At 52.1% G+C, this 12,891-nt stretch overlaps 1 protein-coding gene across 2 annotated transcripts in view; it reads right to left on the bottom strand.

The window, feature by feature from the left end:
* Positions 1-61: 61 nt before the first annotated feature.
* The window catches only part of snapc4 (small nuclear RNA activating complex, polypeptide 4), a 75,060-nt gene continuing 62,230 nt past the window's right edge, over positions 62-12,891 (bottom strand). For both annotated transcript variants that reach the window (XM_068012066.1, XM_068012067.1), the window contains 3 exons: positions 5,866-7,682; positions 3,268-3,389; positions 62-460 (listed from right to left, as the gene is read on the bottom strand). In XM_068012066.1, coding sequence (XP_067868167.1) covers positions 3,288-3,389; positions 5,866-7,682 — 1,919 coding nt within the window. In that variant the 3' untranslated portion in view covers positions 62-460; positions 3,268-3,287. The remainder of the gene's footprint in view (positions 461-3,267; positions 3,390-5,865; positions 7,683-12,891) is intronic.

The following is a 12,891-nucleotide window of genomic DNA, read 5'->3' as shown; positions in this document are numbered from 1 at the left end:
GCCTTTTGATCTCTCACTTCGGCCCTCTCTGGGTCACCGCAGAGTCAACACAAACCATATGTAATTTAAAAAAGAATTTTATTAAAATATCTGCTGTATTCAGCCACAGATATCACACAAAAAGGTACAATTAAAGAGAGTGTCCAGGGAGCTGCAGGATTCTGTAGGGAGTCACAGTGTGACGTGACTGTAAACACCAAGTTTACTGCACTTAAAACTAGATCACAGAAACAATGTCAGCTGCAGAAAGTCATCTGTCCCCATTATTAAGTCATCAGTTTGAACGTTAAAAGTAACCACTATTTGATCCCGACCCTCCATGTGTTTGCATAGTACGTGTGCCAATCAATGCTGACTTAGCTGTTGGGGAAGAGGTCTTTCATAATGTCCCTCACTTTCTGCCTCCGTCTCCAAGCACACACTCTGAAGTGAAGGAATCAGGAACCAGGGAGCACCACTCCTGAAATTAAAGAACATCCTCATTACATTTTGGCAGAGTCAGAAAGCTACAGCATAAGGTTATTACACATGCACATATGTGCAAGTACACGCAGACACAGAGACACATGCAGACAGAGTCAGACTGCAACAGATCTTCCAACGGCACACTAGGGCAATTAGGGATAAGCAACAAGTGCTGGCCTAGCCAGCGATGCCCACATCCCATGAATGAATAAATAAAGAAAAACTTCTTCAACCTCTGCCTTCGCTAAGAGCTGTCAGCCCATGCTGACTCCACTATCAACACTTCACTTCTGGAGTTGGTCTTGCTGCCTCCTCCCATCACTAATGGATTGATTATATTCCCTATTACTGAAGCTACCTTCAAAACCTCTCAGTATCTCAAAAGGCCCAGCCCAACTGAGACACAGTTACTGCTCTTCTACACTTCACGCTAACCCCTTCACAGGAAAAGCAAAACTGCCCAATCACCAATCCGCTTCATCCCAACCTGTTGTAACCTGCTCAGTTCTACCAGCAGATCTGCCCCTCCGATGACAGTGCCACATGCCCATCCTCCTCCTGCCACTATTTCCCAACACTGGAAGCCCTTCCTTCCTTCCCCCTACAATCTGCAGTTTTTGTTTTAAGCCCCAGTATACCTCATCTTCCCTCAATACTCCTTTCAGCTCTGGCAGCCAGTTATACTGTGGGCCTCGGGCAAACCACAGCTTTCAGCCCTGGTACAGCTGAAGGGTTTGACAGCAGCAGAAATGGCCAGTAACCTGAATCTGTGACTAACGTCCCTGGTGTCAGGCAATCCCAAAGGGACTTGGGTTGAGTGGGAGGAGAATGGGGTGACAGCAGAAACCAGTCAAGGACGATGTGTTCACCCATTCTGCTCATATCAACGGTTTCACTAATTCAAAGGAATTCTGAGAATGGTGATTGTGAAGCAACTGAAACGGGCCAGTAACGCAAAAAGAACGCTTGGATTAATTACATATAGAGTTACAGCACAGAAACAGGCCAATCACCCAACTGGTCAGTGCTGCCATTTCTGCTCCACATGAGCCTCCTCCCAACTCCTCTTCATTTACCGTACCCTTCTATTCCTTTCTCCCTCGTGTTTATCCAGCGTCCCCTTAAATGTATCTATATTATACTCCCTGTGGTAGCGAGTTCCACATTCTTACCATTCTCTGGGTTAAGAGGTTTCTCCGGAATTCCTGATTGGATTTATTATTAGTGGCTGTCTTATATTTATGGCCACTAGTTCTGGTCTCCCTCAACTGGAAGCAACTTTTCTACATCTCCCCTATTGAACCTGTTCATACTTTTCAGATCAGGAGTGTGATGGAATACTCTCCACTTGCCTGAATGGGTGCAGCTCCAACAACACTCAAGAAGCTCGACACCATCCAGGACAAAGCAGCCCGCTTGATTGGCACCCCATCCACCACCGACACACAGTGACAGCAGTGTGTACCATCTGCAAGATGCACTGCAGCAACTCACCAAGGCTCCTTAGACAGCACCTTCCAAACCCGCAACCTCTACCACCTAGAAGGCCAAGGACAGCACATGCATGGGAACACCACCACTTGCAAGTCCCCCTCCAAGCCACACACCATCCCGACTTGGAACTATATCGCCATTCCTTCACTGTGACTGGATCAAATTCCTGGAACTTCCTAACAGCACTGTGGGTGTACCCACACCCCAAGGACTGCAGCGGTTCAAGGCAGCTCACCACCACCTTCTCAAGGGCAATTAGGGATGGGCAATAAATGCTGGCCTAGCCAGTGACACCCACATCCCATGAACGAATAATAAAAAGGTCACCCTTCAGGCCTTCTCTCTTCTAGACTGTTAAGTCTTTCTTGATGGCTCCTCTGTACTAATATCTTCCTTGTAATTCTCTATTGCACCTTCCCCAAAGCCTCGATATCCTTTTTGTAATATGGAGACCTGAACTGTGCAGGGTGTGGTCTATCTCTAATGATGAATTATGTGTCAAAATTTGACAATTTTGGTTGTGCTTGTTATCCTGTAGCACCTACTGACCACCATGTAGATAACGGACAAGGAGACAACTGGGCTCTGCTGTGATGTTTCCATGTTCAAACAGCCCACCAACGCTCAGGCTCAGATTCGCTGCACCCCTATAATGGAGGCTAACTCACGCTGCCTCACCACTACAGATTCTTAGCTTCTTGTCATTAAGCATGTGAATATTGGCCTGCTGAACTCTGTCCTCTCAGATGGACATAAAAGATCCCAAAGACACTGTTTTTAAGAGGAGCAGGGGAGTTCTCCTTGCTGTCTTGGGGACAACATTTATCCTTCAAACAACATCACTTAAACAGAGATTAACTGGTCAATCTCATTGCTGTTTGTGGGAGCTGTGCGCAAATTGGTTGCCACGTTTCCCTACATCACAATGACTCCATTTACAAAGTATCTCAATGGCTGTAAAGTGCTTTGGGATGGCTTGAGGTGGTGAAAGACACGACAGAAATGCAAGTGCTTTGTTTACTCTTTGCTTGTTCCTCAATGTCTCCTTGTGCGGTTGGAGTTTATATCACCTTCTACCCACTGGACTGAACTCGTATTTCAGGCCTAAAGTTTGATAAGAGAGCTTCACTGAGCAAAAACAAGGCACCAGCCTCGCACCAAACACCAGCACTTATTTTAAGACACTGACTTAATATAACATTATTTCCCAATCACACCACGCAGCCACAGAAATATTGCAACATCAGAAAGCAGTTTCACACTCAGTCACTAGAAATTTCTGCTGACACCCTGGTCCTGGTTCAATACCTTAGTGCATCCTCTGCTTTTCAGAGTTTCTTCCTCAGACGAAGGCTCCGTCTGGTTAATACTTCCGTCTCACTCTTGGGGGCAGTGGGTTGTTCTGGGGCAGTCTGATCCCCAATTGTTTCCTTATAGATTTAAAAAAGCAAAAAGAGTTAAAGTACACAGAGAAACAAGCAGTATGCCCAAGAGCCCGTTCTTCAAGTGAGCCTTGATGGCAGCTTTTCAACTGTGAGGGCATCATAGCCAAATCTGATCCTGTCCTCAGTGCTGACTTTCCGACAGGACACACTGGGTGGTGGTCAGAAGGAGGAACCACTGGCTGATTTAGCTCTTCACGCCCAATCCAGTAGCACAGAAGGGCAATATGGCCCCAAATTGGCTGAAATCAAGCAACTCAGCACAGACCTGGAGGCTTTGTGGCCTGTGTGTTTGGCTCAATGTCATATCAAACAGTTCAACCACCCATTGCAGTCATCTGGAACAGAAATGGGCATCCTTTCAGTAAAGGATCTGAATGTAAGTAGTGTTGGTGGAAAACAGCAACAGGAAGAGGCCATTCAGCCGCAGCCTGTTCTGCCATTCTATTAGATTATGCCTAATCTGTATCTCAACACTCACCCACCTTGGTTCCATATCCCTTAATATCCTTATCTAACAAAAAAATCTATCCATCTCAGTTTTGAAATTTTCAAATGACACCCAGCCTCTACAGCTTTTATGGGGGAAAGAGTTTTTTTTAAGATTTCCACTCCCCTTTGTGTGAAGAAGTGCTTCCTGACATTACCACTGAACGGCCTGTCTCTAATGTTAAGGTTCTGCCCCCTTGTTCTGGACTCGCCCCACCAGAGGAAATAGTTTCTCTCCATTGACCTGATCGAATCCTACTATTGTAAACACCTCAACTACCTGCTCAGGACAACTAGGGATAGGCAATAAATGCCAGCCTTGAAAACGATGCCCACACACTGAATAAAAAAAAAAATCCCTTAATCTTTTATCCTCAAGGGAACACAAATCTATTCCATGCAACCTGTCCTCGTAATCTAACCCTTTAGTCCAATTAAACACAGTCAGACTAGATAGAGTGAAGCTCCCTCTGGACTGTCCAAATCTCTATGATACACTCATTTGCTCATTTCAGATTTAAAAAAATATATACTCACTTCAGGCTTCTCAGCTCCACGAACACAGCTGAAACTCAGCGTCAGATGTGTCAAGCAGCAAAGATTAATGGGCAGTTTTATAATGTGGTCTCAGAACCACCAAGAATTGGTTTGAGGATGCCCCAAACCTAGTTGCACCTCAGAGTACTTGGGGGGTGGGGGGAAGCAGGTGAGATAGAAAAAGGGGGAAGAGAGAGAGAGCAGCAATTGCTAAACGTCTCAACTGGTTAGTTTCCACCCTTCTCATTCGAAGCCCGTGTCTCCTCCTTCCCGTGCTCTCACTCTCCCCAATTGCAACACGGAACTGGCACTTTCCTTTTGCAGCTACAATGAAGGTCGCAGAGACTGAATCAGTCAGGACAATGCCAGCCTCCACCCACTCTGCTCTGGGCTTTGCTCATCAGACTGAATGTTTATTCAATACATAACTGGCATTTTTTTTTTACCCCATTTCCTTTTCTTAATAAAAAGCCAACAATGACAAAGAAATGGGCAAGGACATCCTGTATTCGAATTGCCAGTAATCGAGGCAGGCAGTCTGTCTTACTGTCTGGGTAAATTTAACTCTTTACTGAGTCAATGTTTCCTCAATTCCAAGGCACTGCTTGTTAAGGTGAAGTGCCCACATTACAACCCCCTCCACGAACCACTTCATTTTTGCACAGGGTGAGTCTGGTGCAAGCATCAACTCTCCTGTGCCAAGCACAGGTACAATGGTGTAGTGGCTGTGTTATTGGTCTGGAAATCTAGAGAGAGTTCAAATCTCATCTTGGCCATTTGAAACAAACTGGAAAAGTGACCCTGAAGCTGTCAGATTGTCGAAAAAAAAACTGGTGCACTAATATCCTCCAGGGAAGGAAATCTGCCGTCCTCACCTGGTCTGGGCCTATAGGTAACTCCAGTCCCAAACCAACGTGGTTGACTCTTAAATGCCCTCTGAAGTGACCCCTTAGCTGTATCAAACCTGCTACCAGTAGTTCAAGAAGCCAGCTCGCCACCTTCTCAGAGAGCCAGGGATGGGCAATAAATGCCAGCCTAGCCCGCAGCACCCACAGAGAATGAATCAATTGTTCTGCAGGTGCACCAGTGAGCAAATATTTGCCACATAGCCACATGGATCAGAATTCCCAGCTTGATCGCCAGTCTGTGCCGAGTTAGTTGCTCTATGGGGCAGTAAATGGTCTCTGTGCCCTGGAGAGGTTGTGGGGGGGTGGGGATGGGTGAGGGAATGGGGGTTGTGCGGTGAGTAAGGGAACTAATTTCCTCACTGTGGTGGAATAATACATGTGTGCGTGAACTCAAGGGGAGTACCAGAACTCGCCAGCGAGACAATGAAACGTGGAGATGTGGCTGAGGGACTCAGCATCTTTCTGAGAGAGAGAAGGAAACAAAGAAAGGACAGCAGAGTACAGGCACGCGTCTGCTTTCTGTTACTCACCAGGCTTCCCGGCAAGTTACAGCCAAATGACAGATCAGCAAAGGAGACTTCAAAGGGTTGGTTTAACTCTCTATTGGCCACTTCATCCACAGCAAACTGTGCTGGAGGTTCTTCAATACTGTTGTCGCTCTCTTCATCTGTGTCTGTGTCCTCACTTCCTTCCTCAGAGTCGTGGTCGAGGGCTCCCGTCGATGGGCCAACTGTGGTCCGGGTTCCCTGGGGTGGCATTGTAGCTAGAAATGCTGGCAGCGTGAAGGCCGAGAGGAATCGGGCCTTCAGGAGCTGGTAGGCAGGGTTGTTCTGCAGACGATCAGCCACCAGGCTCCTGGCTGCTTCCAGTCCCTTTTTGGGGTCAGTCTTGTCAGTCCCCTCGGGCAACACAAAGCCGGACAAGCTCTGCTCCAGGACCTTCTTGTGCAGCAGCAGATTTGAGAAGGCTCTCAGGGTGGAGGAAGAGGGTGGTAGGTATGGCAGGCTGGTGGGCATGCCTGGCACCCAGACCCCACCGTTGCCTTGGAGCCAGTCTTTCATTACTGCTTCTTGCTCATCAGACAAAAGCTTAAAGTCGACGGAGGCTTTGTCCAGCTGCGACCTTGTTGCGGGCGGCTCAGTTCCCTCATGCTGTGCCAAGCTGCTGGGACTGGCATCTGAACACCCAGCTTCAGGAAGCCCCACACTCGGCCGTGAACCCCCGTCCTGGTTAACGTGTGCAGAGACATTGGAATCAATTGAGTTTGCCGCTGTCTGCTGGACATGTCCGAGCGCAAGGAGACCTGCGGTCAGTGTTGAAGCTGGGGGCACGGTTGTTCGTGTTTGGTGAATTACTGGTGAGGGGGAGGCCAGTGGCTGTGCTGGCGCTGGTTTAGCACCAGAGGTGGTTTGCTTTGGAATGACAACATGACTATCGGCTGCTACCTGACTGCCTGCAGGGGGGCAACCGGCTGCGGCTTGAACTGCAGTGGTCACCGTCTCGGTGTTGCACGATGGCACTGTGGAACTAACTACGACGTCAACTTGGTGAGAGGAGCAGGGAGCAGCCTGGCTGGCTGTGGCAATGGGGGCCGGGGACTGGATGCTTGGGTTGGGCAAAGCTGTGAGCGAGCCTGGAGGGACATAGAGCAAACCCTGGGGGGTTAACACTGCCATGATGGGCACATTGGAGTTGGCGAGCATCAGCGGTACCACCACATTGTTGGGCTGCACTGTGGGTGGAGCCGCTGGCGCTGGAGCGATTGGCTGCAGCCGACGCTGGGCATTGGTAGTGTCAGGCTTAAGAGGAGCAGTAATCGTGGTGGAGGGCACTGACAGCTGGAGATTTCTCATCACTTTGCCTGCAGCTGGTGGCTGGATCGGGCTGGTCTGTGGTGCTGCTCCTGGTCCGTCTGATGCTGGGTGCTGGCCCGATGTCAGCGCCTGAGTGGGCACACTGGGCACCGACTCGCCACGCACGGCTCGCCTGACCGAAGAGCGGCTCCCAGGCTTCGCTCGCCTCCTCGACACCCTGATTTGAAGAGGCGAAGCCGGGCGGGTTAGCTCAGCCACCTGCAGCACAGGACCCACGGACGCTTTGCTGGGCGAAGCTGCTGGCTGAGCTAGTACCACCACCGGTTGGGACATCGTGGCGGAAGCAGATGATGTAGCGCTTCGCTTTTCAGCCAGTAACTCGAGGACGGTCTTTGGTTTCTGTCTCGGAGGTGCGGGGCCCAGCTTAAACCGAGTGATTTCCATGGTCTGTCCATTGCCCACACTGATGGTGCTGTCCTTCACCTGCTGCAGGTAAGAGCCTTGCCTCAACTTCTCGCCAACCTGCTCGTTTTCTGGCAAGAGAGACAAAAAAAAAAGACAATTGAGATGGACAGTGACTGAGGAGGAAACAAGAAAGGGGAAATGATTTAGTTTGTGAGAAGCTAAAACCACAATTAAACTTTCATACAGCACAGAAGGAGGCCATTCATCCCATCGAGCCTGTGCCGGCTCTTTGAAAGAGCTATCCAATTAGTCCCACATCCCCTGCTGTTTCCCCATAGCCCTGAAAGCTTTTCCTTTTCAAGTATATATCCAATTCCCTTTATAAAGTTACTACTGAATCTGCTTTCACCGCCCTTTCAGGCAGTGCATTCCAGATCACAACAACTCACTGTGTAAATTAATTTTTTCTCATCTCCCCTTTGATACTTCCACCAATTACGTAAAATCTGTATCCTCTGGTCACTGACCCTCCTGCCAGTGGCAACAGTTTCTCCTGATTTACTCTATCAAAACCCTCATAATATTGAGCACCTGTCAAATCTCACAAAGTGAAATTAGGAAACACTTCTACATGCAAAATGTGGTGGAATTTTGGAACTCTTCTCTGCAAACAGCTTTTGATGCTTGATCAATTGTTAATTTTAAATACGAGATTGATAGATTTGTTATCTATAGATATATGATATAAATATATATTGATATGGATCAAAGGTGGGTATAGGGAGTTATACAGGGCTAAATGGCCTCCTCCTGTTCCTATGCTTATGTTGCTAACTTCTCTGCTCAGAGGAGAACAATCCTAGTTTCTCCACATAACTGAAGCCCCTCATCTCCATACCATTCTAGTAAATTTCCTCTGCACTTACCCTTACCCCGGCTTGGGTGCCATGTGCCAATCTTTGTTGGTGACCTTCGTCTGACCAGACAACCAGGAAAGTCCTGGGTTTGCAAGATCTCTCGGTTGCATGTGGGGCAAGGGTGTGACAAATGATTGCAACTCCCTATGGCTAGGGAGGAAGAAAGCATCTAGTCACCTCAGGGTCCTGCGACTCATTACTTTTCATAAGATGTCAGCCAGGGCTAAGGGAGGCACACTTCCATCTCTGAGAAGGTCATGGGTTCAAGCCCCATGCCAGAGACTTGAGCACATAATCCAGGCTGATACTCCCAGTACAGTACTGAGGGAGCGCCGCGCTGTCGGAGGGTCAGTACTGAGGGAGCGCCGCGCTGTCGGAGGGTCAGTACTGAGGGAGCGCCGCGCTGTCGGAGGGTCAGTACTGAGGGAGCGCCGCGCTGTCGGAGGGTCAGTACTGAGGGAGCGCCGCGCTGTCGGAGGGTCAGTACTGAGGGAGCGCCGCGCTGTCGGAGGGTCAGTACTGAGGGAGCGCCGCGCTGTCGGAGGGTCAGTACTGAGGGAGCGCCGCGCTGTCGGAGGGTCAGTACTGAGGGAGCGCCGCGCTGTCGGAGGGTCAGTACTGAGGGAGCGCCGCGCTGTCGGAGGGTCAGTACTGAGGGAGCGCCGCGCTGTCGGAGGGTCAGTACTGAGGGAGCGCCGCGCTGTCGGAGGGTCAGTACTGAGGGAGCGCCGCGCTGTCGGAGGGTCAGTACTGAGGGAGCGCCGCGCTGTCGGAGGGTCAGTACTGAGGGAGCGCCGCGCTGTCGGAGGGTCAGTACTGAGGGAGCGCCGCGCAGTCGGAGGGTCAGTACTGAGGGAGCGCCGCGCAGTCGGAGGGTCAGTACTGAGGGAGCGCCGCGCAGTCGGAGGGTCAGTACTGAGGGAGCGCCGCGCAGTCGGAGGGTCAGTACTGAGGGAGCGCCGCGCAGTCGGAGGGTCAGTACTGAGGGAGCGCCGCGCAGTCGGAGGGTCAGTACTGAGGGAGCGCCGCGCTGTCGGAGGGTCAGTACTGAGGGAGCGCCGCGCTGTCGGAGGGTCAGTACTGAGGGAGCGCCGCGCTGTCGGAGGGTCAGTACTGAGGGAGCGCCGCGCTGTCGGAGGGTCAGTACTGAGGGAGCGCCGCGCTGTCGGAGGGTCAGTACTGAGGGAGCGCCGCGCTGTCGGAGGGTCAGTACTGAGGGAGCGCCGCGCTGTCGGAGGGTCAGTACTGAGGGAGCGCCGCGCTGTCGGAGGGTCAGTACTGAGGGAGCGCCGCGCTGTCGGAGGGTCAGTACTGAGGGAGCGCCGCGCTGTCGGAGGGTCAGTACTGAGGGAGCGCCGCGCTGTCGGAGGGTCAGTACTGAGGGAGCGCCGCGCTGTCGGAGGGTCAGTACTGAGGGAGCGCCGCGCTGTCGGAGGGTCAGTACTGAGGGAGCGCCGCGCTGTCGGAGGGTCAGTACTGAGGGAGCGCCGCGCTGTCGGAGGGTCAGTACTGAGGGAGCGCCGCGCTGTCGGAGGGTCAGTACTGAGGGAGCGCCGCGCTGTCGGAGGGTCAGTACTGAGGGAGCGCCGCGCTGTCGGAGGGTCAGTACTGAGGGAGCGCCGCGCTGTCGGAGGGTCAGTACTGAGGGAGCGCCGCGCTGTCGGAGGGTCAGTACTGAGGGAGCGCCGCGCTGTCGGAGGGTCAGTACTGAGGGAGCGCCGCGCTGTCGGAGGGTCAGTACTGAGGGAGCGCCGCGCTGTCGGAGGGTCAGTAATGAGGGAGCGCCGCGCTGTCGGAGGGTCAGTACTGAGGGAGCGCCGCGCTGTCGGAGGGTCAGTACTGAGGGAGCGCCGCGCTGTCGGAGGGTCAGTACTGAGGGAGCGCCGCGCTGTCGGAGGGTCAGTACTGAGGGAGCGCCGCGCTGTCGGAGGGTCAGTACTGAGGGAGCGCCGCGCTGTCGGAGGGTCAGTACTGAGGGAGCGCCGCGCTGTCGGAGGGTCAGTACTGAGGGAGCGCCGCGCTGTCGGAGGGTCAGTACTGAGGGAGCGCCGCGCTGTCGGAGGGTCAGTACTGAGGGAGCGCCGCGCTGTCGGAGGGTCAGTACTGAGGGAGCGCCGCGCTGTCGGAGGGTCAGTACTGAGGGAGCGCCGCGCTGTCGGAGGGTCAGTACTGAGGGAGCGCCGCGCTGTCGGAGGGTCAGTACTGAGGGAGCGCCGCGCTGTCGGAGGGTCAGTACTGAGGGAGCGCCGCGCTGTCGGAGGGTCAGTACTGAGGGAGCGCCGCGCTGTCGGAGGGTCAGTACTGAGGGAGCGCCGCGCTGTCGGAGGGTCAGTACTGAGGGAGCGCCGCGCTGTCGGAGGGTCAGTACTGAGGGAGCGCCGCACTGTCGGTGGGTCAGTACTGAGGGAGCGCCGCACTGTCGGTGGGTCAGTACTGAGGGAGCGCCGCACTGTCGGTGGGTCAGTACTGAGGGAGCGCCGCACTGTCGGTGGGTCAGTACTGAGGGAGCGCCGCACTGTCGGAGGGTCAGTACTGAGGGAGCGCCGCACTGTCGGATGAGACACGAGTCCTGTTTGCCCTCTTGGGTGAATGAAAAAGATCCTATGGCCTGACTTTGATTAACAGCAACAATCAACATCACTGAAAAATCAGGTCATTATCACATTGCTGTCAGAGTACTTGGTGTGTGCAAATCATCTGCTGTGTTTCCTACATTACAACAGTGACTACACTTCAAAAGTACATCAGTGGCTGCAAACATCCTGAAACATCCTCTCCCTTCACCACCGACGCACAGTGGCAGCAGTGTGCATCATGTACAAGATGCACTGCAGCAATTCACCGAGATTCCTCTGACAGCACCTTCCAAACCCATGACCTCTTCCACCTAGAAGGACAAGGGAGCAGACACATGGGAACACCACCACCTGCAAGTTCCCCTCCAAGTCACACACCATCCTGACTTGGAACTATATCGCCGTTCCTTCATTGTCACTGGGTCAAAATCCTGGAACTCCCTTCCTAACAGCACTGTGGGTGTACCTACCCCACATGGACTGCAGCAGTTCCAGAAGGCAGCTCACCACCACCTTCTCAAGGGCAGTTAGGGATGGACAGTAAATGTTGGCCCAGCCAGTGACACAGCCCGTGAATAAATTAAAAAAAAAAGTACTTTGGAACATCTGGAGATCATGAAGGACGCTACAGAAATGCAAGTCTTTTATGAACAGAAATGATGGGTGGGGGGAAAAAAAAAAACAAACAATCTGGTCCATGAACCTTGCCCCATATTCACGATGTCAGAAGAACCATGACATTTCCAACTCCCCCACCCTCATCCCCTGGGACAGGCAACACAGAAAATCCCATGGCCAATAAAGGGAAAACACTCTGGAAAATTCCTTTCTGACCCTCTCAGGTGATCAGTGAATGCTATGAAGTGCATGCTTGTGGACACTGACTAAGGAGTTCTTCTTTGGCCTCCTTGTCTCGGGAGACAATGGGTAAGCGCCTGGAGGTGGTCAGTGGTTTGTGAAGCAGCACCTGGAGTGGCTATAAAGGCCAATTCTAGAGTGACAGACTCTTCCACAGATGCTACAGATAAAATTGGTTGTCGGGGCTGTTGCACAGTTGGCTCTCTCCTTGCGCTTCTGTCTTTTTTCCTGCCAACTGCAAAGTCTCTTCAACTCATCACACTTTAGCCCCGCCTTTATGATCTGGTGATCGCTGGCAACTGACTCCCACGACTTGTGATCAATGTCACAGGACCTCAGGTCGCATTTGCAGACATCTTTAAAGCGGAGACATGGACGGCCGGTGGGTCTGATACCAGTGGCGAGCTCGCTGTACAATGCGTCCTTAGGGATCCTGCCATCTTCCAAGCGGCTCACATGGCCAAGCCATCTCGAGTGCTGCTGGCTCAGTAGGGTGTATATGCTGGGGATGTTGGCCGCCTCGAGGACTTCTGTGTTGGAGATATGGTCCTGCCACCTGATGCCAAGGATTCTCCAGAGGCAGCGAAGATGGAATGAATTGAGACATCGCTCTTGGCTGACATACGTTGTCCAGGCCTCGCTGTCATAGAGCAAGGTACTGAGGACACAAGCTTGATACACTCGGACCTTTGTGTTCCATGTCAGTGTGCCATTTTCCCACACTCTCTTGGCCAGTCTGGACATAGCAGTGGAAGCCTTTCCCATGCGCTTGTTGATTTCTGCATCGAGAGACAGGTTACTGGTGATAGTTGAGCCTAGGTAGGTGAACACGAACCACTTCCAGAGCGTGGTCGCCAATATTGATGGATGGAGCATTTCTGACGTCCTGTCCCATGATGTTCGTTTTCTTGAGGCTGATGGTTAGGCCAAATTCTTTGCAGGCAGCCGCAATCCTGTCGATGGGTCTCTGCAGACACTCTTCAGTG

The sequence above is a fragment of the Heterodontus francisci genome, chromosome 32 (genome assembly GCF_036365525.1).
Source record: "Heterodontus francisci isolate sHetFra1 chromosome 32, sHetFra1.hap1, whole genome shotgun sequence".
NCBI classification, from domain to species: Eukaryota; Metazoa; Chordata; class Chondrichthyes; order Heterodontiformes; family Heterodontidae; genus Heterodontus; species Heterodontus francisci.
This window is presented reverse-complemented; position numbering and strand designations above follow the sequence as displayed.